Source organism: Hippocampus comes, unplaced genomic scaffold (genome assembly GCF_001891065.2).
Source record: "Hippocampus comes isolate QL1 unplaced genomic scaffold, H_comes_QL1_v1.1 scaffold104, whole genome shotgun sequence".
NCBI classification, from domain to species: domain Eukaryota; kingdom Metazoa; phylum Chordata; class Actinopteri; order Syngnathiformes; family Syngnathidae; genus Hippocampus; species Hippocampus comes.
Genome location: NW_017806072.1, coordinates 4,529,490 through 4,554,343, shown reverse-complemented (window position 1 = coordinate 4,554,343; position 24,854 = coordinate 4,529,490). Strand labels below are relative to the sequence as shown.

Below are 24,854 nucleotides of genomic sequence, written 5' to 3'. Positions count from 1 at the left end.
CAACTTTGGAACAAAGTGGAAAAAGTGAATACTTCAGATGCACTGTACATTAGCATGGCGTGTAACGTGTTCTTATTTATCCATTACCGACACCTTGCTGTATTCTGAATGACTTTTATTCATTTTGTTCAGTCCAAATCACAGTTCAGTAAAATGATAGTCATGACTATTTCTTTGAAAATGTGTCACTCAAAAACTCAAATAAACGAAACAAGGAAAAGTCAAAGGGCAGTCATAATTCAACAATGTAGAAACTCACATTTTATTTGCCCAACAAATAAACACTGTGTATTGAAAACCCTAAGTTGGACACCCTCAACACAACATTTGAGTGTACAGTATTTAGCAGGTCTTGTTTCAGATGGCTTTAAAAGAATGATTTTGGATCAATTTAGATTTTTTTTTTCCAAGACTCACATTTTTTTCCAAATTGGATTGCTACTCTGGTTACTAATTTAGTTCAGATATCAAAATATCATCCCTGCACATATTTAATTTAGCTTTTTCTGTACTCACTCTTAAAGGAGCAGCAGCCCTAAAAAGTGACATCAGAAGCAAAGTCTCTGTCAATGTCAATGGTTAACTTTTTCTTGCACCTGTGTGACAATTCAGAATGTGATCAGACAGCATTACCTTCATTTAGTTAGGGCCAGATTTGTTATGTCCCAAATTTGATATGTCTGGTTTATATGGATTATGTCTTGGTAAAGTACTTTTGTGTGTTATTTGAAAGAAATGCTTAGTTACATTCACAACTTTCCCAAGTCTTAAGGATCAAGTACTGCGCTTTGTTGTACTTAGTGACTATTTTTTACTTAAGCCAAGAAAGTATATATGTTTTAACCTTTGTTATTTTGATGAACTCTTAAAACTAATGTTGGTCCTGGGATAACCAAAGCTCTCAGTGGAAACACCACAATCATTGGAAGACAAAACCTCTCGAATCACCTTAAGCAACAGCTGCTATTGCTACTCAGAGTAGTGAATAATGTACTCCGGATAAATCTGCTGACGTTCAAAGATCACAAAAACAGTGGGGTTTTTCTCGTCATCAACGCAGCTATCGTAAAGGGTTAGGCTCATTGGTTTGGCCGGTGGACGGGTATACTGGCTGCTTCCCTTGATGTAATCGCCAACCAGGACCAGGGCCACAAACATACTCTTGTTCCCATTTCTGACAGTGGCGTAGCGGTTTGAGTAAGAAGCCTGTTTGGCAAAGTAGCTTCCTGTAAAGACAATTTATTCAAGTTAGGAATGAAGCATGCACGCTGCTTTCGCAGTAGATTTGAACTTTGCCTCCACTGCAACCCAACCGATAAAGTCTCAGACAGGAAAAAGTCTTGAACGTGCTTTGATGTACCTTTGCCAAAGGTGGTGCCGTGGACGCCGCTCATCCTCCAGTCGAAGTTTTGCTCGCAGATGGCTGCGATCAAGTTATCGTTTGTCCCGTGGAACAAGTACTGCTCAATGACAGGCTTCCCTCCATTCCTCTTCTTCATCTGATCTCTGTGCCTGAATGCAAACACACACACACACACACACACACACACACACACACACACACACACACACACACACACACACACACACACACACACACAAAGGACAATTTGTGGTGTTCAGCGTCTTACAACGACACAGCTATCATTTGAATTTTCAAACGCGGTGCGAGATTTACAGCTGAAAGGATGTCCACAGCAAAGGGTTCTGGATCCTGTTGATACTGTGGATCCTACTCTGTGGCATTGTTGCCTTGAACAAACATTCAATCCTGTTGTACTCTGGAGATTTGGGAAGAGGCACGAGCTGGCAAGGAAGATGATTCAATAAGTTCACAAAAGAATGACAAAAATGTCAAGCACAGTCAGGAATAATGAAAGAAACCTTGTATCCAGTGTCAGGCAGGGCATTCTTGTCCCAATGGGGAGGGCATTGTTCAGTCAAAGACCCGGAGCTGTGAGGATACATTTAAGAAGGTGCGGTATTTTTAAAACTGCTGTGAGATTCAGGAAGGAATTCACAAATGCAGTAAAAAAACAAAAAACAAAAAAACCCAATTTTATACAAAGGTGTATTTCTATTATGCATCAAAGGAACACTCTTTCTTGACATACTAGCACTTATTTCACAGACACACATACACACACACCTCTACTTGCAGAAAGGATTGAAAATGCAATACAGCAGACCAGCCGTTGGCATTTGGCTTCACTTCTACATCCCAAAAGGATTGATGCACTCAACTTGTCACACATACCCTTAAAAAAAGTCTTTCCATATCCAATAAAGGATCAATGTTAAATTAATCAGTATAACTGAGTTGAAAAATTGTCATTCAAAAATAATATACCGTATTTTCCGTACTATAAGGTGCACCTAAAAGCATTCAATTTTCTCAAAAGTCGACAGTGTGCCTTATTATCCGATGCGCCTTGTATATTTTGGATTGGATACAACTTTATTGTCAAATGTACTGTATATAGAGCACAAATGAAATTTCTTCCCTCTCAACATAAAACAAGAAACAAGAGGAGCCGCTGCGGGTGTCCGCGCCGCCATCAAAAGAAAAGTTAACAAAAAAATGACAAAATAATACAAGACAACACATGAGACACAGACAATCGTGCAATCTTAACCACTGTCCTGCATACACTTTGTTGTCTGAAGCAGTTACAGATGAAAGAGGAGCGATTCAAAGTGTCCTTTTCACCAGTGGATCAGAGACGTCATGCTGCAATGTGCAAACGTCTGCTACAAGCTAAGCTTGAAAGCAGCAAGAAGCTGTAGCATCCATTCACGAAAAAGAGAGATTGGCTCTCTTCTCCTGTCCCATGTAAATCCGCTTCAATTCCAAGCCGCGACTCCCAGTTCCACATACGCATCAGCGCTCTGCGCTGACGCTCTTTTCTTCTCATCGTCGGCTCCTCAATCCATGCATCCATCCAGCCGCAGACTGTCCATCAGCACCGACCTTTTCGCTGAACAAAGCGGGATCAATATGGATCAATATTCTGATTTCTTGGCCGTAGGATTTTAAATGTTCTGTCAAGCGCTTAACAGCTGTAGCGATTGAGAAAGCTCTTTATAAATAAAGCTCTATTGTATTGTATTCCCTTTAGCGTAGCGGCAACTAGTGTGTATAATGTATAATGCAACCCCAGCCACTATTGTAGCTTCTATTCTTTGTGCCTTATAATGCAGTGCACCCATTTTGTGAAAACTATTTTAAAATAGGCCATTCATTGAAGGTGCGCCTAATACTCCTACGAAGCACCTTTTAGTGTGGAAATTACAGTACTCGTATTTGTAATGCTACAGTTTAATAGAGTGTGTTGACAGTGTTGTGAAAAAGTGTTTGACCCCTTTTCAAAATACTTTTTCATGGCACTGTTCCCAAGATTTGGTGCATATGAGCTGTCCGCCACCATAGTGATTCTTGTGATTCAATACTCATTCGTGCTCCTGCCCACAGTAATGCACATGAGCGCCATTGTCACACACTAACATTTTAGGAAATCACTCAAAAACAACCCCAAGACACTGTTGAAATAAGCAAATGACATTTAGGTTCACCAGTTTGCAGTGGAAAACAACACCGTGTCCACAATCCCTGAGTAGAACAACAATATTTGAATGTGGAACACAACCGACAAACGTACCTGGTCAGCATGACCTCCACATCTTTGGAGGACACAAAGCGAGGCCTCCTTCGGACCTCCCGCTTGGTTAAATATTTGATATTTTCCTGATACATCTGCAGAGTTCCTGCTTCATTTTTGAAGTACATCACATATTGCTGTCCGCCAGTTGTGAAAGATATTTGTGTCTTTTGGTCGACCGAGTAAAATTTCTCCAGCGTTTCAGAAGTGAGAGAGTCTGGCGTCTTAACTTGGCTCTAAAGAGACACAAAGGGACAACGTGAAACGAACCAGTTGTAACATTCAGTCAAGCTCAGTATTCGGACTCGCGTCATCTTTTTCAAGAAAAATGGGCATTAAACCACCAACATGTGTGACATCTGAGAATTATTTCAAGCCAGCAATTACAGTTAACTCATCATCCTTGGCTTTTGTGTGGTGCCACCACAAGAGTGATGATTACCACCAACATGGAATTGGATTTTAATATCTAGCTAGCCATTAAAAGATGTGCTATTCAGTAGTAGAATGTAGCACCTTTCACAAAATGAAAGTCATAAAATTATTTGGTTTAAAATTGGCACCGATTACAATAACTTTATTGATTGCTGCAAACCATAAGTGACATCCCTGGGTGAGAGAATATCTTTTTTGCAAACACTTTCCTGTTGTGCAAAAAAAGTACCGGTATGTTTATTTTAGCTTTACTGGACTGGATTTTATTTGACACACAGTTGCAACTTTTTTTTTTTATTACATCATTTCGTAGTCTAATAACAGCGCAATCTTGGCCAAGTGATGTCATTTCAACCAGATGCGTTAAAAAAAAAAAAAAACTATTTAATCTTAGATTCAAGGCGGTGACGGCTGAGTGTTGAACTAACTACCAGTTGAACTAACTACCAATTACTCCATTTACAATGGATAAAAAACAAAATAAAACCAACAAACAAAACATGAAATTAGACCAACTTTGCGGTGTTACGGCACTGACCGCATTTGGCTCCTCTACGGTCACTCCGTTTGACAAAATGCTCTCAACCTTGTTCTGGAAACTCAAAGAACCCAGCCTCAACTGTGCGGAGATTTGTATATATTAAAAATCTACAATTATAATCCAAACAATTCCAGTTTACCTGACCATACTCCTGCCATTTGACAATGCTCTCCATCCAGTACCAGAGCCACTGCGTTGTCAGACTAAAGTGAGAGGCCTTCGTTACAGAGGAGGCTGTCGACAGGCGACGCACAGGAGAGCCGTTGCAAGTCATACTCATGAAGTCAACTGATAGCATTCCAGTGGCTATGGGGTGGCTGAAAAAAAAGCGAAAAGACTGGATATTGAACACACAGCCTGACTCTTCATTAGAAAACCAACACAAACCAATGAAATCCCAACGTGCATTTTCAAACACGAGCCTGTTTGGACATTTGAGTCTTCAGCACCTCTGCCAAGCAACTGGAGGGAAATATATATTACCCATATATCTAAAAAGCCATTTATTGGTTGTTTAACCCTTTGGTATGTTCATTATTCTTTCATCAGAGATGAAAGTGGACTTTCCTGAAAATATTTTAATATCATTTTTGAATCGTATATATCAGGGGTGCCCAAACTTTTTTGACCGAAGATCTACTTTTCGATCAACCAACCTCCCGGGATCAACCCATTACCGCGCACGCGCGCATGCATGTACACACGCATGCCATGATGAGCAACAGTCTGACGCTGAGGCATGCGACGCACTTTTGCAGCCTGTTAACGATCGGAGCTCACGCGTAGCGTTTATAAATGCTCCTCTCGGCCCTCCAGATTCCCATTCTTTGCCCGTCTCCTCGGTGAATTGTACAAAACAAACTCTGAATGAGAATAATGATAACGATAAAAGATTAGCGCAGCAACTCTGAGCACAAGCTGCAACTGCAGACTGCTGAGCGCTAACAACTTCCGGTGACACAGTCACACGGCACCGTCGGTTAAAGATGACCTGCTTTATTTTAGTTTCTTTTTTAAATACTTTTTGTTAAAGTATTTAATGGGCATGACGTAATGGGGCACCCCTGAGATATATACAGTATGTGATATTAGCTGACTTACCAGGTTTGTCGACCTTTCTAATGTAGTCGGACAAAAAAATCTCCGTTCAAGTCCTTTTCCTCAAGCCATGACCACTTGAACGTGTTCCTAACACTCGCGTCTATTCCATGTATGTCAGCTTGCCTGTCTACCTGGTTGAACATTTCGCTGGGCCCGTACCTGGCCAATCGCGCATGAATTAGTTTCCACAAAACGCTATGCAAATACTCGACATTCAATGATTAATCTGCCTTTTGTGTGCACACGTGCATCCTTTATGGCTTCCGTTCTCGCCGAAATGTCGAAATCTGCGAGATATGGAGAGGCCATTAGAATGTGAGGGGAGGGGTGTGACTGTTACTAGAGTGAGTGCTTCAACATGTCTACGATCGTGAAAGCAAAACTTGGACAAAAAGCGTCGTGTCGTCTCCGCTAGCTTAGCTGTTGTCGTAGATCAAAACTTCTTTGATCTGTGACGGCGGGTGCGTCGGCGCTGATTGGTTGAAACCAAAAGACGAGCGCGTGCGTACATGTTCGCGCTGACGCACGCACAGCAGAGAGCAGCGGACTATCGACCGCTGAGGCGCGCTTCGCTCGAGTGGCGTCGCCACAAGCAATACAACAAACTCAAACGCGCGTTCGTTCAATGTTGTCAACTAATATCGGGATTCATTTTAGGCAATTTTTCCTCAATTTTCCGGAGGAATTTTCATGAAAATTTGAAAATCCGGATTTCCGGGAAAATCCGGAGGACTTTCATCACTGATTGATATAGAGCCTTCAGAACCGCTGCAGCTATAACAAAGCACTTTGCAGAACATTTAAAATACTACATCCATGAAATCAGAATATTGATCCATGAATAAGGCGCATTGGATTATAAAGCGCGCTGTCGACTTTTGAGAAAATTTAATGCTTTTAGGTGCGCCTTATAGTGCGGAAAATACGGTAGATAAAGCTGCAATCCATCTGAGTATGGTTTCTAATAATTTTGTTCTGTAATATAATAAAACGACCAAATAGTAAGACAGCTGTCAATATTATATAGTACAGTGTGTTTCAATTCTTGACCTAATGTTTCATGTGCTACACAAACCTGAGAATCCAGTTTTTCAATTTTGCAACAGTGCACGTCTCGTGTTCGATGCTTGACTCTCTTGCTGGGTCACAGTAGGCCTTCTCAATTTCCTCCATGTCGCTCAGGTCTTTCCAGGTCACACCGTCCTTGTCCAAAACTTGCCATCTATATGGTAAGTGCCAGTGGACACTGCGACATTTCTCTGTCAGAAAATAATAAATAAATATGTGTATGTTTTTTTGTTTTTTTTTAAGTAACACAGACTGCAGTTATGGGAAACTTCACTGCATTTCCCTTGTCAATCATAGCAGACATAAAGCAGACATAGTCATCACGATGCAAATTGCTTTTGAGGAGTTACATTTAAAGACGCACAGCTCGTTGGTCTGCTATGACCCTAATATTGGGTATCTGAAAGTCCTTTAAAAAAATATAATGCTCAGTGTATACATTTTAAAATGTTTATTAGTGCTTTTTTATGAAAGAGGTGTCACTCTAACACTGCATCATACAGTCAATGGTTTCCAAAATTTTGATTCTCAGGCAGCGTCCTGAGAAAAGCTAAACATTCGAAAAACCTCAGAGTATAACGTGGTGCATTTGTATCCAATTGCAAACGACAACCATTATAACATCACTGTGTTTTAACCACACGGTGTGAACCTAAATTGAGTATTATATTTGTAAAGGCAGATGTATTTATTATATTTATTTACTTTTTTAAACATGCAGCTCTCATACCGGCTTTACTTATTCTGTGGGAAATGGTCGGAGTGTTGAGCAGGAAGAAACACCCTGAACAATGTGCTTATCTCTGATTTTTCCAGGTTCAATGCATATTTATTGAATAGTAAAAATTGAAAATTGGATGGCTGGATGGAATTATTGTTTTTTTTTAAACATTTTTTTTATCTTCATTATCTTCTATCTGAAATATATTTTAAATGAATAATTTACAGGCACAGTTAGAGTCATAGTTAGGTTTAGTTGGTAATAGTTATTTTCCTTTACCTAAGCACTTGTGTGTACTGTACGTTAAAACTGGCTAGATATCCAAATTGAAAAAAAAAAAGTCTCACCATTTCTTTAGTTTCATATAAATACAAATACAAAAAGTGGAAGTGAGAGCCCAGTGTTACCTTTATAGATGCATTGTTTTTTGAGGAAGAAGAGGCAAATTTCCTTTGTGTCAGAATCCCTCGCCGGCTTAGTTGCACCCACTGACACAGCAGCACCTCTATACTCTGAAAATACCACATGTGACAAACGCACCTATTAGACCAAAGGAGAAGCGCAATGACAACTTAGAAATATTTTTTTTATTTTTTATTTTTTTTAATATACTACCAGGAGCGGCATTAGCTCGACTCTTCTGATCATCCGCGAGCATGCTTTTATTTTTGTAGACTTTTGGGAGACTCGCAATCATCTCTGGGCTGAATTTTTCAAAACTCTTGTGCGCCTTTGGATTAAGATCATGGATTCTGGAACACGATGGGCCTAGTTTACAGACTCCTGTGGTGAAATGGGTCTTGCAGATATGAAGCTTGTGGCACGTAGAGGTGAACTTGCACAAACCGCTGACACCTTCGCCCATATTGTAATGTGAGCATATCTAGAGGAAAGTCAAGAAGAACATGAAAGGCCCATTATATTCCTATGCATTATATTTGCACTTTTTCCACACTTCTGAGAAGAATTTTAACATCTGAAGTCATTAGATGAATGAAGCAATAGTTGACATTAGCACCACAACTACTTACCTCCGGAAGAAGGTAGGGGTCATTCTGTAATAACATTTGGAACAGTTGTTTTTCTGAAAGGTGTAGGAGGTCATGTTTCTTCAACAGCTCTACATTGTGCGGCCAAGTCAAGTTGTGTGGACATTTACATTTCAATCTAAAAAACAAAAACAGCTGTTTTATCGATAGAAAGATGGTTACGCATTTACACTTCTTTCTGTGTATTAGCACTTAATGATTGTGGTCACTGGTCAATAAGGGTGGACGTTGGAATGATGCTCGATTTGACTGTTTTTGTCAATTTACTCTGTTGCACGCTCAATCGCTCACAGTAAACGTCAAAATGCAGCTCACTGACACAAGAAAATGCGTTTAAGTATAGTAAAGTACTGTATATCTTTATTCCCTACTTGAATATCGTATACAGCATTTGAATTTCCAGCTATTGTTGTGCCCATTGTCCTCTCACCCCTCCCCTAGCTGCTGAACCCCTCTCTCCTGTTTTCTTTATCTACCCACTGTCCCTCCTCTCATATCTCTTCTTTATTTGAAACCTCATTGTCCTCGCTCCTCTGATTACAAGTGAGCGTCTCACAGCAGAGATCCCATCAATGAAACGGGAACGACCGAGAAGGGAGGAGGGACAAACGTTTTGAGGAATTACAACATTGTTGCTCAGAGACGTCATTTCATGGAGACAGCAATTAAAGATGATGTCACATCATTGACGTGTCAACAATCAATGGTCTCTGTGTCTGGATGATTCCCCCCCCCTCCCCGCCACCCATATTCAATTGTACAGGTGTACATAAGGAAATGTCAGGTGAGTCCATTTGTCATCTGCATATTTCTAGCCCTCCTTTAAAAGTAAACAATAGTTGTGATGCAAGTGGTAACAATGACGTGGCACTTTGTATTCACTTGTTCCATGACATGTAAACATGAAGCAAAGTGCGTGTGACTTAAAAGGGCTGGGCGAGGTTTCCTGAAATGTTGGTTTCTCTCCCGTTGCTGCTACTTGAATGCGGAAGACAACCAATCGCTAAGAGCTACACAAGCACAGGTGAGCTTTGGGATCACTTCTTACTTTTATACTATGGTTATTATCGTTAATCAGATGTGTTTATCCAAAAAGTTGATGTTAAATTGTCAAGGTGTTGGGATTAATAATGCCTGCCATCAATTATTGTTGACGCTGAATGTGGAAAAACTGACTATCCTAGCCCTGAAAGGGTGAAAATAACATTATTCCTATTTCAGTCATGAAAATATTCCATAACTAACAGTGTGAGTTTACTGGTTAAAACCTTTTTGAAAATTGTTATTGTTTTATTAATAGTTTGTCTGTGATTTTTTTTTACTTATTAGGCAATCTTTCGTCATTGATGTTCGAATTTTTTTTTTGGTTTTGTATGTTGTGATTTTTCGAATTCGTTTTTTTACTTGAATACTGTTTAACTAAGACAATCATTCATTTCTGGTTTTCAAACTTTTTTGCATTTTGAATTTTTCATTCTGATTCTTATAGGCGGTTTAGTTTAAAGTTTTCATTTAGCTTCTATTTCTTTATTATTGTGAATCGTACTATTTTTCTTTTAAGGGCTAATGTTTTTTTTCTTACTGTGAATTGAAATCGTAAAAAATGACAAATAATATACATAGACATTTGAATATATATATATATATATATATATATGGACTGGCTCAGTGTGGGCCATATATATATATATACACACACACACACACACACACACACACACACACACACACACACACACACACACACTGTATATATTCACGATTCTGACAATCCAATGTTATTCCATTCATTTTTCTCCATGTCTTTCCAGAACTTTTAATAACACCTGAAGTGTAACCATGTGGCCAAATCAAGGTAGACTTTACATACGCACGCATCCGTGATTCTTGGAGGGGACTAAATAGTGGCTGACTGTGAATATTTGTATATCAGGTCCATCCAACCCAGCCTTTCCTCCTGGCTACAACCCCGCAAACCCCGCATTGCCGCCCGCAGGAGTCTATCCCCAGCCGCCGCCTCAACAATACCCGCCCGTCCAATATCCAATAGCCGTCAACCCAGCCATGACAACCAACGCGCCCCCGATTCTGAGGCCTTACGCAGGGGGTCCAGGTCCTCACTCCTACCCTGTGGCGCCCGGTGGGTATCCGGTGGCCTCGGTTGGAGGCGCTTACCCTGGTGCATACCCTTGGCCTCCAAAAGGATACCCCCACCACCATTATAAGGGCCACCACCACAACAAGGGTCATCTCTACTACGGAGGGGCACACACAACATATCCCCTGAGGGGGGGAATTGGTGGTGCCCTGACTGGCATGGCAATGGGATTGGTGGCACATAAAGCCCACAAAAAGTTGAAGAAAGGGAAAAAGCTGAAGAAGGCACACAAGCTGTATAAGCATGGTTACTACAACCATGGCTGCAAGGTGAGATGGACATTACCCTGGCAGGTGTCCTGTCTAACCGAACTCTAGTTTTTTTAAATACTCCATATTTGTGTTTAAGAAAAGTGGTAAGAATGTGCATGTTGGGTCACCTTCAGACACAAAGACATTTTCTTTATGCTACAACTTTGATGCGGCTGTTTGTCTTTTCAAGCATGTCCATAAAGTATTCTTCGATTTTTTTTTTTTTTTGATGCATTATCATGAAAGCTAACAATCATGATAGCAGAAAGCCTTCTACATGCAAATCACGTTCCAGCAGAAAACTGGGCAACATTTCTCAGAATTATGCAATATTATCAGCGAACAACAGATATTTGAAAAGCAAAAGCATATGATGTCAAAAGCGCAAACACTACTTTTAGTAATGATTAACGTACATTTCATGAACTGTCAACGCACATTAATTAACAGTCATGTATCAAAAATTTCAAAAACTAGAAACGGGTATCATTTTCTCAGCAGTCCAAAATTACCCGAAAAACAATTAACAAAATATCTTTGGCACTCTCCCCAAAACGAAGACATTTTCGTACAGTGCCAAATGCAGAGTAGTTTTATCGTACATTATTTTAGTTTTATTACCGCATTTTGCTAAACACTTTTTTCAAACACGTTATCGCTTATTTGACGTATTATGTGAACAGTTAATCAGAGAGGACAGATGAACTCACCTTTTCATTATTATTTGCTGTGAGGAAAAAATGTTTGTACGGCATCTTCTAAGGAATAGTTCTGCTGTTTTTTTTTTTTTAAATATGATCCATCTTTCATTTTCATTCATTTTTATACTGCACACTCTCTCAAGTCTGGTTAGTTGGGACAGTTAAAAATATTACCTGTACATTATTTTTGTGTGTGGTGGCCATCTTAGAACTCATGCAGTCACATTGATATTATTTCCTCTGAGGAAAATTAAAAACAAAGATCAATCAACTTAAGTCAGCAGGCATGAGGGAGAGGATGATGTTCCCCTACATGGAGGGTCCACTGTTCCACTGGAACTCAACATGCTCATTTTGAGCTACAGCAGCCTAATGAGGTCTGTACAATGCATTAACATGCTCATTAATCTGTCCTCACAGTATTCCTCCAGCAGTAGCAGCAGCAGCAGCAGCAGCAGCGACTCCGACTGAGGCCATCCTTAAACTGTATGCTACCATCTGAATAGAAAAGCCCAAACTGCTAAAAGGCATTATCAATAAATACTTCAACAGAATGTATGTTTTCATACAGTGCTTCTATCCAAATATACTGGGTATTTGCTTTTCAGTGTATATTTTAAAAGGATTTGTGGACTGTCACACGTCACTTTTTGGCAGGGCATGTTTTGTATCTTGAAACCTCTAGGCCGAGTGGACACACGAACATGTTACAGATGTTGATTGTCATCCCACTGTGTTATCAAAACATGGAATGTTTCTCGTGGTTGGCATGAAAAAAAAAACAATCTCTAATATGGTTATTTGCAATAATAAAAGTACAAAAAGTTACAAATGTTCATTGTCAGTGCTATGATATAGTTCAAGTCCACGTGTGCATCTCAATAAATCACGGTACAGTGGAACCTAAATTTAGCGTACCTGGAATCAACCGATCACAAATTCAATATAAGAGTCCTGTCCACCCAAAATGCCCCTTTGTACAGTACCTGTCAAACTGTGTTAGTTCCAGAATAATTTGCCCACAATCCCAGTACAGTAAACCATAATGTGGCGCCATCAGCAGACTGAGAATGGTCATGCACTTCTGGCTTGCTGCTCTCGTCATTCGTAAGCAGACTTACAGTTAGGAACGTGACAAGTGGCCGCCATCTCTGTGGAATTAAAAAACAATTTGCTACTTTCAGTAGACAAGACCAGCCTAAACAGTGTGCCAACGTGGCAGCCATGGTGGCAGGGGCGATTTTCACATCAAAAAGGACTTTTGTGGTGGCCATATTAACAGGGAACGAAAAGAAGCATGGTTCGCTGAGCATCGGCCTAGGCACAAAACTCAGAAGGAGCATGTCTTATCGATGTATATTGCTATTAGTAACTACTCACCTGCCTTGACTCATATGCATTTAAGTGACATATCATTCCTAATCCTCAGAATGTATAATTTTACAGATTCAATCACATCCGACTTATCTTAATGCACACATTAGAGTTTAATTAATTGTAAATAGTACATCATTATTTTACCATTCAAATAAACCGCAGATTTTACAGACACATTTGACCTCATCTCGAATTACCTGGCTCATGGGTTTGTTTTAAAATAACATCTAATTCTGGGGACTCCGGTTCCTCGGGAGCCATACCGTGCCTGTTTCATATCGCCCTCTCTCTATTTTAACACAACTGCTTAAAACGATCAGTTCATCAGCAAGCTCTGTACAAACCTGAAACGGCAGCGATCAGTTGAATCGGGTGTGTTGGAGTAGGGAGAGATCTTAAAAACAGGCAGGATATGGCTCTCGAGGACCATGGTTTCCCTTCCCGTGATCTAATTAATCAGCATTTTACTCACCCAAACGTGCAGGTCCCCAACACATAAAACTTGCACAGGTGCAAACTCTCACACTGCAAACACTCGCCAGGTTTCTTCTGGCAGATCCGTAGCGACGTTTTTGCCACAATGACACTGTCCTGGCTGCATATCTGACCCGCAGCGACGGCCAGGATGCCATTATGCACTGCTATTCTGGCTTCGTCCGTAAGAAAACGGTGAAGGACTTGCGCCTCAACAGGAAACGTCTGTTCCACTTTCCCAGTCAAAACCCTGAAGTCCAAACTGCCTTGGTAGTCACACAGGGTCTGGATGATGAAATTCGACACTTTTGCGTTCATCTCGAGGAAGGTTTGTGGACTACGGCCACCGTCTTCCACTTTGCTAAACTTTGAAAGAAACGAAAGTGAAACGTGATTCATCGCTGCTTGCCTCAATGGGTATTGGGGAAATCTCTTTTATTTAAAGGATCGCGCGAGAAGCTACAAAGTTACAACTAACATAACACGGAAGTCGATACAAACATTAACTTCAATTAATGTGTTTTGTGATTTCAGAGTGGACGTGAAATTAATGTATAGCAACTTTTGGTATTACCTGTACTTAAAAAAGCAAGAACAACGAAACATATTCTACGCAAGTACTTATTTCTAGTATTTATTTTTACCGTATTTTACATTGTTGTCCGCAGACAAGAGAATCTTTTTTTTTTCAATTGCGTTGATAAATAAAGGTTAAATTAAATAAAATAAACATACTGTACTGTGCTTCCGGCAACACGAGCGATAGCAACCGCTGTTCTGTGCCTTAGCAACCATGGACGAAGATCGAGCCCCAATGGAAAACAGCCCACAACAGCGAGAACAGGACGTCTCTGCACGTATCCAACAGCTACAGTAAAATAGCACTCGATTGAATGACTTTTTATAAGAAAACTATCAACTCTCCTGCTTTACACTTTAGCGATACAAACACAGCTAATGCTAACTGACATCGGCTACCATATCGAAATCGTATCAACTGTTTCATGATAACCACCTTAACATTGTAAGTGGCTTGTAAATATTTTTGTGTTTAAAAAAATGATATTAAGTTTGTTTACCTTATGTGGTGTGATTTGGAAAAAAATAACACGGGGTGTTGGTACAGCACCATAATTTTGTCAGCTCTGCAAGGAGTCAAGTTATTCTTTTGGAGGCTTTTCACTGAATTGAATATCCAATAGAATATCCAACGCAGCACTCTTGGCAGAGAATGAGGTGTTTGAAAGTTTTATCATCAACCGCCTGGATCAACAGGATCAATTGATCCACCATGCAGACCTGGGGGTAGCTGGGAGCCAAGTGCAGGATGGGGTAAGCATATACAGTATACAACTACACTCTGCATACAAAACAGTGGGTACAGCAACACAATCCATTGATATCAATCAAATCTCTCTCTCTCTCTCTCTCTCTCTCTCTCTCTCTCTCTCTCTCTCTCTCTCTCTCTCTCTCTCTCTCTATATATATATATATATATATATATATATATCTATCTATCATATCAAACATTTGTGTGGGACAAATAAAGGTTATCTTATCTTATCATTCAGCCTGTCAGGTGTTTGGAAAGGTGGGGAGAGTTGGACGGGATGAGCAGCCACGAGTGCAGGCAGGAAAAACCTCAAAGGAAGGACAGAGTTTTGTGACTGAAATGGAAGAAAATCATGGCAAGATTACACATACAACTCATAACAAACACTGAACCAAAGAAAAGATGCAGACTAATTGTGAGGCATTGAACAACAAGAGGGTGCTCGTGGCTGGTATTGGCGACAAGTATCTTCAGCCCTTGCAATTCCTCAACACCTTTAATTCAGGCCTTTATTGGCCCGGTACTGTAACTTGTATTGGCACTCGGCCATCCGTAATTGTTGTCATCGTAAATATAAAGTTTGTGATACAGCTCTTGTATTAGCTCTCATTACACTTCCTCTCTCATGATGCCACTACATCACTTTTGTATTCATTTGTGTATGTGCTGTCTTCTTAGGGTCATTGTCGGAGGCAGACATCTGAGGCCAACTTCCACGATGGCCTTTGGCAGCTGACCTTGATACAAAAAATGTGTGTTGCACAAAGGGAAGTAGCAGAGATGATAAGAAACCAGCAGAAAGAAAAGCAGCGGTCTGACAGAATTCTGGCCACCTATAAAGTTAGTGTCGGAAACTAAAATAAAAATAAAAGTCAAGTGAACACTTCAGTTTACACCTCTGTGGCTTCCTTTCAGGCCTCCTTCAAAGAAATAGAGCTACAGCGAGCAGACATTAGCAAAGACAAGAACGATTTTGAACACAGATTGCTCAAACCAATGAAGAAGATGTCAGAAATTAATGAGCCAGAGAAGGTACTCCACTACATCAGGAGTAAGGTAAATTGATCTCTCTTACTTACAAGTGGGGGTTTATTTACTCAACTGCAGAGAGAATACCAGGCCAATGTGATGGGCATTTATCGGAGAAAAGAGTCCTTTGTTTTGACAAATGTTCCACTGTCTACTTCACTTATCGTGTTTGGGCTCACGGCAAACTGAAGTCTGTCTTACTGACTTGTGCAAATTGTATTTGAAACTGAAACATAATGTGCAGCGGTACTATAAATGTATTGTGATTAATATGTCAAGATTATCATCGTGTGAAATCAGAGTAGAATTTGATTTCTGCCATTGCATATTGCCAGAATATGAGTGTCAAGAAATGAATTGTGTGTGCAATTTAGACTTCAAAGACGTACAGGGGGTTTATTAGAAGTGATGGTGTTGTTTATGAGACCAGCAGCTTATGTATTTGTAAGTTATTTCACAATAATGGAAATTAATTAAGGCGGCTCGGTGGTCCAGTGGTTAGCGCGTCGACATCACAGTGCAGAGGTTCAATTCCATCTCCGGCCTTCCTGTGTGGAGTTTGCATGTTCTCCCCGGACCTACGTGGGTTTTCTCCCACATTCCAAAAACATGCATGGCAGGCTGATTGAACACTCTAAATTGTCCCTAGGTGTGAGTGGGAGCATGGAGGCGTGTTCGTCTCTGTGTGCCCTGTGATTGGCTGGCAACCGGTTCAGGGTGTCCCCCGCCTACTAACTGAAGACTGCTGGGATAAGCTCCAGCAACCTCCGCAACCCTTGTGAAGATAAGCGGATCGGAAAATGGATGGATGGAAGTTAATTAAAATAATCCATTGCATTATGAAATGTATTCAAACACACGCACGCACGCACGCACGCACGCACGCACGCACACACACACACACACACACACACACACACACACACACACACACACACACACACACACACACACACACACACAGAAAGCGGGGCCTTCGACGATCCCTCTTTGCACAATCTCTAAATCATCCAAAAGACTTGGCCCCTCTCATGTCTACTTTCATCTTTTCGCTCACTCCACAGGTTTTCAAAGGGGTTGAGGTCTGGGGACTGAATAATTCTTTTTAAGGCTTTTCACACATCTTAACCAGGAGTCTCAATAATTATGGAGGGCACTGTGGTTCTGTACATGTATGTCCCAAATAAAACATTGTTCATATAATATATTGCATTAAAATTTTTCATCAAAACTACATGCATTTTTTTTTTTTTTGGTCATGTAAACATTACAATACCAGTAATTGTGTGCACTGGTCTCAATTGGGTCACAACTGCAGAGTACAAAGTGTTTATTAGAAAAAGTAAGGCATTTATGATATTTAATAAACTTTGTATTCATTTTATATTTTCTGTTGCCTTTTGTGTACTGGACGACATCAAGCAGAGCACTCAGTGTGACAAGTTGAAACTGAAGATTCAAGGCCTGAAGGCACGGGAGAAGAGGCTCCAGCTGCAGCTGCAGGAGAAAAGAGAGCTGAGAAAAGCAGGACTCGAGGTGAGCACGGGAAACGTAAAGGGACATCCTTCGACATGTGGGTGGCCACTGTACTCCCCTTACATGAGCTTAGTGTAGGGTTGGTATTTTTCCCTTCCCCATTCCTTATGTTTTTCTTTTTATCTTCGAAAATGGGGCGCTATAAAAGACAACCTTGTGGATTCCTGTTCTACATCCCTCTGTTGGTGAATGTTTTTCTGTCTTGAATGGGTCTTGCCTGTTCAGTTTTGCGACACTTTGTGGTGCAGTGACAATAAAGCTATTCTGAATCGGATGGTGCAGTGTTTTCAAACCTTAAAAAAGTACATCATTACCCTAAAAATAATAATCTCATTTCAATTTATTCACAAATGTACCTCCTCAGTGGGATAATCATGGCCGGTTAGTCTATTTATGTTTCATTTTAAACTTTACGACATTCTTCAAATGGCTTTTGCATTCAGGACATTTTCTTGGAAGACAGTGAGCCACCAATTGACCTCGAAGAACTCCAAGTCAAACGTTTACAAGCACAGCGCTCCCTGAACTCCCACAAGGTAGCTCACATATTTACGTCAGACCAAGTTAGTTTACGCCGCCGTTTTCAATTGCCGTTTGGTAAATGTGGGGGTTGTGTGTGTTCTCATGGACAGGAGAAGCTTCAGCGTGTGACGCAAGAGTGTGCACAGCTGAGCAGCGATATCACGAGGATGAAGGAGATGTTGGAGAAAATAGAGGAAGACATATTACAAGCTGAAGAGGTTGGACAACAGTCTTTTCAGCGTGCTGTGGAATGTCAAGTTCAATTTCACTGACCACACCCACCATGCCTGATTACTGGCAGATTTGTTGAATCAGGAAATCTGTCAGACAAAGTGAAGCAGGCCACAAGATCTAAAAAAAGAAACACATTCTGCCACAATCAAAAGAAAGTGCCGAACGACCAAGAAACAAATTGATTAAAATTTATATCGGTCTGGCTACAAAGCACTTCCCAAGTCTTTCAAACTCCAGAGAGCCACAGACACAAATGACAAAAACTGGGAAAACCAAAATTACTCCCAAGAGTGCAATGATTACTCATCCAGAAGGTCACAAATAACTGCAAAAGGCATGCAGCCCGTTACTTGTGGAGAAAAAAAGTGGCTCAAATATGGGGGTGAGCGTGTAATGTTCTGGGGTTGCTAACCTACTCCAGGACCTGTATCTAGATGACTTACTGCCAATAATACATTTTGCAGATCAATATTTTGGCCATTAATTTGAGCTCAAATGCTCGTGGGTTTTGCAGCAGGACAACAACCTGAATAAAATACAAAACATGTGTGATGATATGAAATATTTTAGGTAAATTTGCAAATACATCAGAGCGGTGCAAATACATTTTCCAGTTCACAAGTAAGATGTGCTGCTTCGTGAGCAAACATTGGACCTTCCTATAAACTGGGAGAACAGAATTACCCTCAGTAAAACTCAATTCCATATTGGCCTGGCATGCAAAATGAAATGTTTTCACCTCTTCTGGTAAGCCATTTTGGATTGTGAGACAAAACTCTCAGACTGCAATCTTTTTTACATTGTGGCGTTTCCTTATCTCCGCTCTCCCCACCATCTCTACTATCAGGAGCGTTCGAAGGCTGAGGCCCAGAATAAGCAGCTGCGCCGCCAGATGTCCACTTACCAGGCACCCGACGTCGCTCAGTATCTGCAAGTCAAGGACAAACACAAGATGCTGCAGCAGAGTGTCCACACTTGGCAGAGGAAGGTTAGGATTGCTGAGGTCAACCACTGTGTCATTTTGTTTTGCAACTGATCATGTCCTCTGATCTGCCCAGATGACCTCCAAGTCTAAATTCTGGAGCCAAAACAGAGGCTCTTCTGTCAACAGTGCAGATGCTGGAGCTGCTGATGGGGAATGTCCAAATCCAGTGACACTACCATACATAGAACAACATGGCAAAGCTTAGATTTAGATAAAAAGCTCCCGCATTCATCAAGTTCAACATTTACTGAAGGGGGGGAAATTAAAAATCTTTTTTTTTTTAACTTTTTAAAAACAAATGAATGAATAAATGAAAATAAAAGAGAATTTAATTACGAAAATTGAAATAAATTCATTCATTTAAACAATTCAGATTCATTTTAAAAATATGAATTTGTTATAATTATTTTTTACAAGTCAACTACCCATCCATCCATCCATTTTACGATCCGCTTTATCTTCACAAGGGTCTGCTGGAACCTATTCCAGCCGTCTTCAGGCAGTTGGCAGGGGACACCCTGAACTGGTTGCCAGCCAATCTACAATATACAGTATACAGATAATATTGCATTTACAGAAAAATATATGACTAATCATCGTTATCATGACATGATGGAATCAAATTACATGAGTGAGCCTTTTACGGACAAAAACTGAAGGCGGAATTATTTTCTGTGACACATCACTGTTCCTTTGTATGTTAATGACTGGAATTTCTTGCAATAAAATATTACAAAGTCATCCTGCAGAATAGTACAAATATCCATTCAGCTAAATGTAATAAATGTTTCACGCTTCTCCCCTGTTAATGCTGTTTGAAAAGAAGCGTATACAGTATACTGTATAGTGAAAAGTAAATACTGTATAGAATGAAAAAAAAACAGTCATAAACAGCATGGTGCAATAAAAACGACCTCAGACTGGACAAACTATTTCATTTATTAGAAAGAAATCCTTTGCGGTTTATGAGCGCTCAAGGATTTTGTGTTATGCTGTTACATACAGTACATGCCTTATCTACATTTACATACATCCATGTGCAGTGGGTGAGCTGCTCAATTCTAAAATTTGTCATTTAACTCTTGAGGATTGCAACATTACACGTAGTCATGTGTCTTTGGAGCAGACGACGAGTGAATGCATACATGAACGAATGTACAGAAACATCTTTGAAGGCACTTTCACAAGTACATATTATGTCATTACACTATGACGAAAGCACACTTGTCCACAGGGATGTTTTTGCTTACACTATTTTGTTTGCGCTCTAATCTATGTTAGCTTTACTCGGAAACAAAAATATCACGGGTTCGTAAAACTATTCAACTTTTCATGAATGTACACACAATGTCTGCTGAGCCAGCTTAGACCTGGAGATTCACTCTTGAATTGTTTGTAATGTTACAATGCTGGCTACCATTTCAAGATTCCCCAAAATCCTGACTGAGATTTGAATACACAAATACACATGACAATTGCACACACTGACACGTGAGACCTCCATCTCCTGCTGTCACACAGGAAGTGTTTATGATCTTGACAAGGAGAAGTCTTTTTTTTTTCCCACGTGGCACTCCCGTGTGTACATATCGTGTGTCCTTCTGAAGGTCCACTGCCATGCTTCAATTTGTCTTCAGATATGAATGCCAACGAAGATACAAATTTGCATTCCACATCACATTGGGTGCATACGGCATTTCATATACACTACTAGCAATAATCGACTAACGGGTGAAATTTCAGGATGAAGCTAGGATCCACAATAGCCTAGATTAGTGAACTGGATTTGACCTCCTCTAAACATTTGAATGCACATCCAACTGTTCACCCGCTTTCTATGAGTAATGCTTACTTTAGAAGGCATCTATGCAAAACATATGGAGATGCAGTTCATCGTGATGCAGTGGTTTTATCGAATCGTCCAAAAGCAATACCACACACCAGATGACGTCTGTTGCACTTCACATCACTGATTCATTTCTGAACAGAGAACCACAAAGTCAATCAGGTCAAGCAGCACTTCAGTCCTCATCACACCAGCGTCACAATGACAACTAGGGCTAGGTAAAAAGACAACATTGTGCCCGCCTGGTTTCGAGCCTGACTGAAAAACGTTACATGCACCATGGTGTATCCACCTTGCAACCGCTAACCAAACTAGTGCACACTTTATGTAGGACTAAGGGAAGCTTTTGTGATTTGTTGTTCAAGTTCATTTTTAACACACTGCCAAGACCTTTAAATTACAACTCTATTTTTTTCCAAACTTCAAGGCTGTGACTATACACTCTGAAAGGCCGGTGTTGGGGAACCTATAGTATCTGTTGTGGAAGTTGCTGGTTCTTTTGCATCCCAAATGTTACATGGTACAGGATTTGTCCAGAGGATCCTGAGGCAACGTCGGAGGAGGCTGCGATACCTGACTGGACTTGGGAAGTACCATCGGTTTGGGTCTCAAAGCGGGCGGCTTAAGCTGCACGCCCATGCGAGGCATCACGGCGGGTTTGAAGGTGCTCATGCTGTCGCTGGTTGAGCCGGCGCTGCGGCGGAATGGCGGCTCCGTGTTGGCGGTGGACCTCAGCATGACGCCGTGGATGGGGTGGCCCAGGGACTCGCTGGAGCTGTCCGGCGTGGGACCCCCACCCCCGCTCACGGCTTGCCTCTGCTCCAGCGTGTCCAGTACCACGTCGGGGGCGTGCTTGACTGAGCTCTGGCGCTCCAATTCCCGCAGCTCGTTCAGAGCAGTGTTCATGGTTTCTTCGATGTCCTACGGAAGACAAAGAGAATGTCTATGAGGGAGGCAGGAAAGAAGGCTGAGGAAAATTTGAAATAGTTGGGTCAATATCACTTTGACAAGCTTTTGGCGTCTCCATCAGAACCAGTTGTCATTAAACTGTAGCAGAATAATCGAACTAAGGTGTTATTTGAAGCGGCTACACATATCAGCACAATGGTAGGTCTCCAGAAATATGTTTCCATTCATTTTATTCCTCCGCTCCTCATTTAAAAGTGACGGCGCTTGACCAACAAACATAACATTGACTTAATACAAAATGAAAGTCGAAAATCTCATTCGGCACCTGATGATATTGACTGCGTTCGATATCATTCACTCATTCCCGACTACCGAATCACGATACGGATTGTCATTTGTACCGCATTCATAGGACTCGATACTGTCGTGCAGGCATCAGCGAATGACTACTCGGGCGCAAAATGCTATCGCATAATTACGACGTGACTGCATCTGTGTCAGCTTATAGACCTTGCGTAATAAATACTGAACTAAGTAAATTATAACACCTTTAAATTGTTTTAAACCAAGGGTATTTTACAAAATATGCATTGCTCTACTTACAATTAGGTGTCTGCACACCACAAGTCATTTCCTTACATGCACACTGCATCATGGGATATCTTGATTGTCTAGTTATATCTTGCTCACTATTCAAATGTATTGTGAAATACAATACATATATTGGTGATAACTACGCAAGGGTATAAACTGGATAGGGAGAAATTTCAAACAGCCATCAACACAAAACATGAGAGGATGCAGAAAACAACAAGCAAGGAGCCATTGCAAATTACACAAACAAAAAACGAAATAACTTGGCATTGGTATTCTCCCACAAGACTTGGTCATGAAAAGTATGCAGTGAAGATAAGATATGGAGGTGGGAGCATGCACTGCCAAGCACTAGCTGTGAGCTTTTTTTTTTCAGTATTAATCACAGGGGGTCCTGAACAGCGAAGTGACACAAAACGCAAGGGGGAAAATGGCCTAATGCAGTGTGTTCTATTTTACTAGGATCCTAAAGCTGTAACTTGGGGAGCGGCAAAATAATTTGCCATCAATTAGGACAATTTAGAGTGTTCAGCTAGCTAAACACGCATGCTTTTGAAACGTGGGAGGAAATATCCTAATAAAACCAATGCAGACATGGGGAGGGACAGCAAACACCAAGAAATGTCACACACTTGATCTCCTTGCCATTAATTGCGATGCACTGGATCATATAGCTGATATCACTGCAACATTTGTAGTTCGGCTACTCCTACTACTACTACTACTACTACTACTACTAATACGAAAAATTTTGGAGTGATAATAACTTGAAAAAGTTTGAAAGCGATTTTCTAACATACAATAGAACATGGCCCAGATGTGTGAATGGCTCTCTCCCAACCCTCAGTGACTTTTTTTGTGACTTTAATAGTGCAGATATTGCAGTGTGCTGGTGCCTGTCAAGCTAGTCTCTTGCGTGTAGTTAGCACAGACGCGGTAGCAGAAGACAGGGACTGACTAGGTTTTTACAGTGCGGGGCAGGGCTTTGACGGTGCAGAGAACTGCGGTCGGCTCGCCGCTCTTCCCGCGCTGACCTGAGCGATGGTCTCCGGGTCCAGGGGCTTGCCGCCGTGGTGGTGGTGGTGATGGTGATGGTGGAGGTGGGCCTCGCTAAAGCCCGTATACTGGCCCGATGAGGTGGAGCGACGAATGGGCGGGCTTTCCATCTTCTTCAGGGATTCGTGCCGGCTGATGTTGGTCAGACTGCCGTGGCCGGTGCGGCGCAGACGCTCAGGGCTGTCCGCGGGCAAATGGTTACGGCTCCGTAGCATGTCGCGTGGACTGATGTGTCCTAGGACTGGGGAGCCCATCTCGGGGGTGCCTCCGTGTCTAGGATGACCCTGCTGGGAGGAGTGCATCATGCAGTGGATGTCGCTGGGGCGTGCAGGGGGGCGGCGGGACGGTGGGTCTGATCGTTTTCTGTGCCTGCTGGAGTAGAAATGCAAAGGAAATAACTGTGATGCAAACCCAAAAATCACAACAGTGAGGCAAGGAATTACAATTCTATCACTGTTTAAATATTTTAGAGGACAGTTAAACCGATACGAGCTTTTAGTGTGAGCCCCAAAAAATAAATAAATAAAAATCAAGCTGTGGAAAATTTGTGCTGGGAAAGGAAATAACTGCAGCAACTCATAATCGCCTGCAAGGGGCGCAGTCTGCATGTACTGTTTAAAAAAAAAAAAACAAGTCATCTGCTGTTGAGAGGAATCTGACAGATCTGTTTCCTCCATAAAAATATGAAATAAAATAGTTGATTGCGGCAACCAGTCCTGGGTTAAGTACTGCTGGCCAATCATGTGTTTCAGGTTAAAAATAAATAAATAAATAACAAAACAAAACAAAACAAAAGCAACAACAAAAAAACAGGATACAGTAAATGCTTTTTCTAAGACAGGGACAAGTGAGTGCATTTGTAAAAATAAATTAATAAATACATACATAATTTAAAAAAGACATGACACATTAAATGCTTTTTCGAGACAGGGACAGGTGAGTGCCTTTGTGAAAATGAAATCAATCATAAATCAACATGTGAGGCTATGCGGAGCAAATAGTGAGCAAGGTGAAGATCGCCTGCGAGATAATCAGTGCTGCTGTTGTGAGGAAGAGGAGCCAGTATTCAGGATGATATGACAAACACACATTCACACACTTGCACTGGTGAAAATACTCAATTTCAAAGAGGAATAACCAATAAACAGTGGAACAGAGGCAGTGCAGCTGTGCATTTTTTAAAAAGCACAGGTGGTCCTGTTTTTCTGTGCAAGTGCAAAGATGTGTGTGTGTGTGTGAATGTGCGTGTGCGTGTATGTGTGTGTGTGTGTGTCA

General features: G+C 41.0%; 4 protein-coding genes across 15 annotated transcripts in view; 2 read left to right on the top strand and 2 right to left on the bottom strand.

Moving 5' to 3' along the window:
- Positions 1-237: 237 nt before the first annotated feature.
- On the bottom strand, positions 238-14,356 carry parp12a (poly (ADP-ribose) polymerase family, member 12a). Of its 2 annotated transcripts, XM_019894096.1 has the most exons (12): positions 14,271-14,356; positions 13,534-13,901; positions 8,557-8,692; positions 8,141-8,408; positions 7,933-8,037; positions 6,812-6,995; positions 4,775-4,952; positions 3,660-3,895; positions 1,885-1,954; positions 1,679-1,806; positions 1,361-1,512; positions 238-1,226 (listed from the first exon to the last, which is right to left on the bottom strand). In XM_019894096.1, exons 1-12 carry the CDS (start codon positions 14,328-14,330, stop codon positions 970-972), a joined length of 2,142 nt encoding a protein of 713 aa, XP_019749655.1. In that variant the 5' UTR covers positions 14,331-14,356; the 3' UTR covers positions 238-969. The 2 variants fall into 2 exon arrangements, with proteins under 2 accessions (XP_019749655.1, XP_019749656.1); XM_019894097.1 differs by lacking the exons at positions 13,534-13,901; positions 14,271-14,356 and adding an exon at positions 13,406-13,527.
- LOC109530414 (proline-rich protein 13-like) lies at positions 9,367-12,586 on the top strand. The gene is made up of 4 exons (XM_019894105.1): positions 9,367-9,598; positions 10,386-10,429; positions 10,508-11,001; positions 12,105-12,586. The coding sequence occupies exons 2-4, from the start codon at positions 10,414-10,416 to the stop codon at positions 12,153-12,155; spliced, it is 561 nt and encodes a 186-aa protein (XP_019749664.1). The 5' UTR covers positions 9,367-9,598; positions 10,386-10,413; the 3' UTR covers positions 12,156-12,586.
- Positions 13,943-19,428, top strand: cfap263 (cilia and flagella associated protein 263). Of its 5 annotated transcripts, XM_019894099.1 has the most exons (10): positions 13,943-14,165; positions 14,324-14,392; positions 14,738-14,867; positions 15,547-15,708; positions 15,784-15,924; positions 17,320-17,433; positions 17,877-17,969; positions 18,066-18,173; positions 19,037-19,177; positions 19,248-19,428. In XM_019894099.1, the coding sequence occupies exons 1-10, from the start codon at positions 14,086-14,088 to the stop codon at positions 19,377-19,379; spliced, it is 1,170 nt and encodes a 389-aa protein (XP_019749658.1). In that variant the 5' UTR covers positions 13,943-14,085; the 3' UTR covers positions 19,380-19,428. The 5 variants fall into 5 exon arrangements, with proteins under 5 accessions (XP_019749658.1, XP_019749661.1, XP_019749660.1 ...); XM_019894102.1 differs by lacking the exon at positions 13,943-14,165 and having other exon boundaries at positions 14,301-14,559; XM_019894101.1 differs by lacking the exon at positions 13,943-14,165 and having other exon boundaries at positions 14,302-14,408.
- A 664-nt stretch (positions 19,429-20,092) lies between these two features.
- The window catches only part of srgap1a (SLIT-ROBO Rho GTPase activating protein 1a), a 60,612-nt gene continuing 55,850 nt past the window's right edge, over positions 20,093-24,854 (bottom strand). For 3 of the 7 annotated variants that reach the window (XM_019894193.1, XM_019894195.1, XM_019894199.1), the window contains 2 exons: positions 23,558-23,951; positions 20,093-21,941 (listed from right to left, as the gene is read on the bottom strand). In XM_019894193.1, the coding sequence (XP_019749752.1) occupies positions 21,534-21,941; positions 23,558-23,951 (802 nt within the window). In that variant the 3' untranslated portion in view covers positions 20,093-21,533. Of the gene's footprint in view, positions 21,942-23,481; positions 23,952-24,854 lie in introns of all 7 variants that reach the window. The other 4 variants (XM_019894194.1, XM_019894196.1, XM_019894197.1 and 1 more) reach the window with 3 other exon arrangements.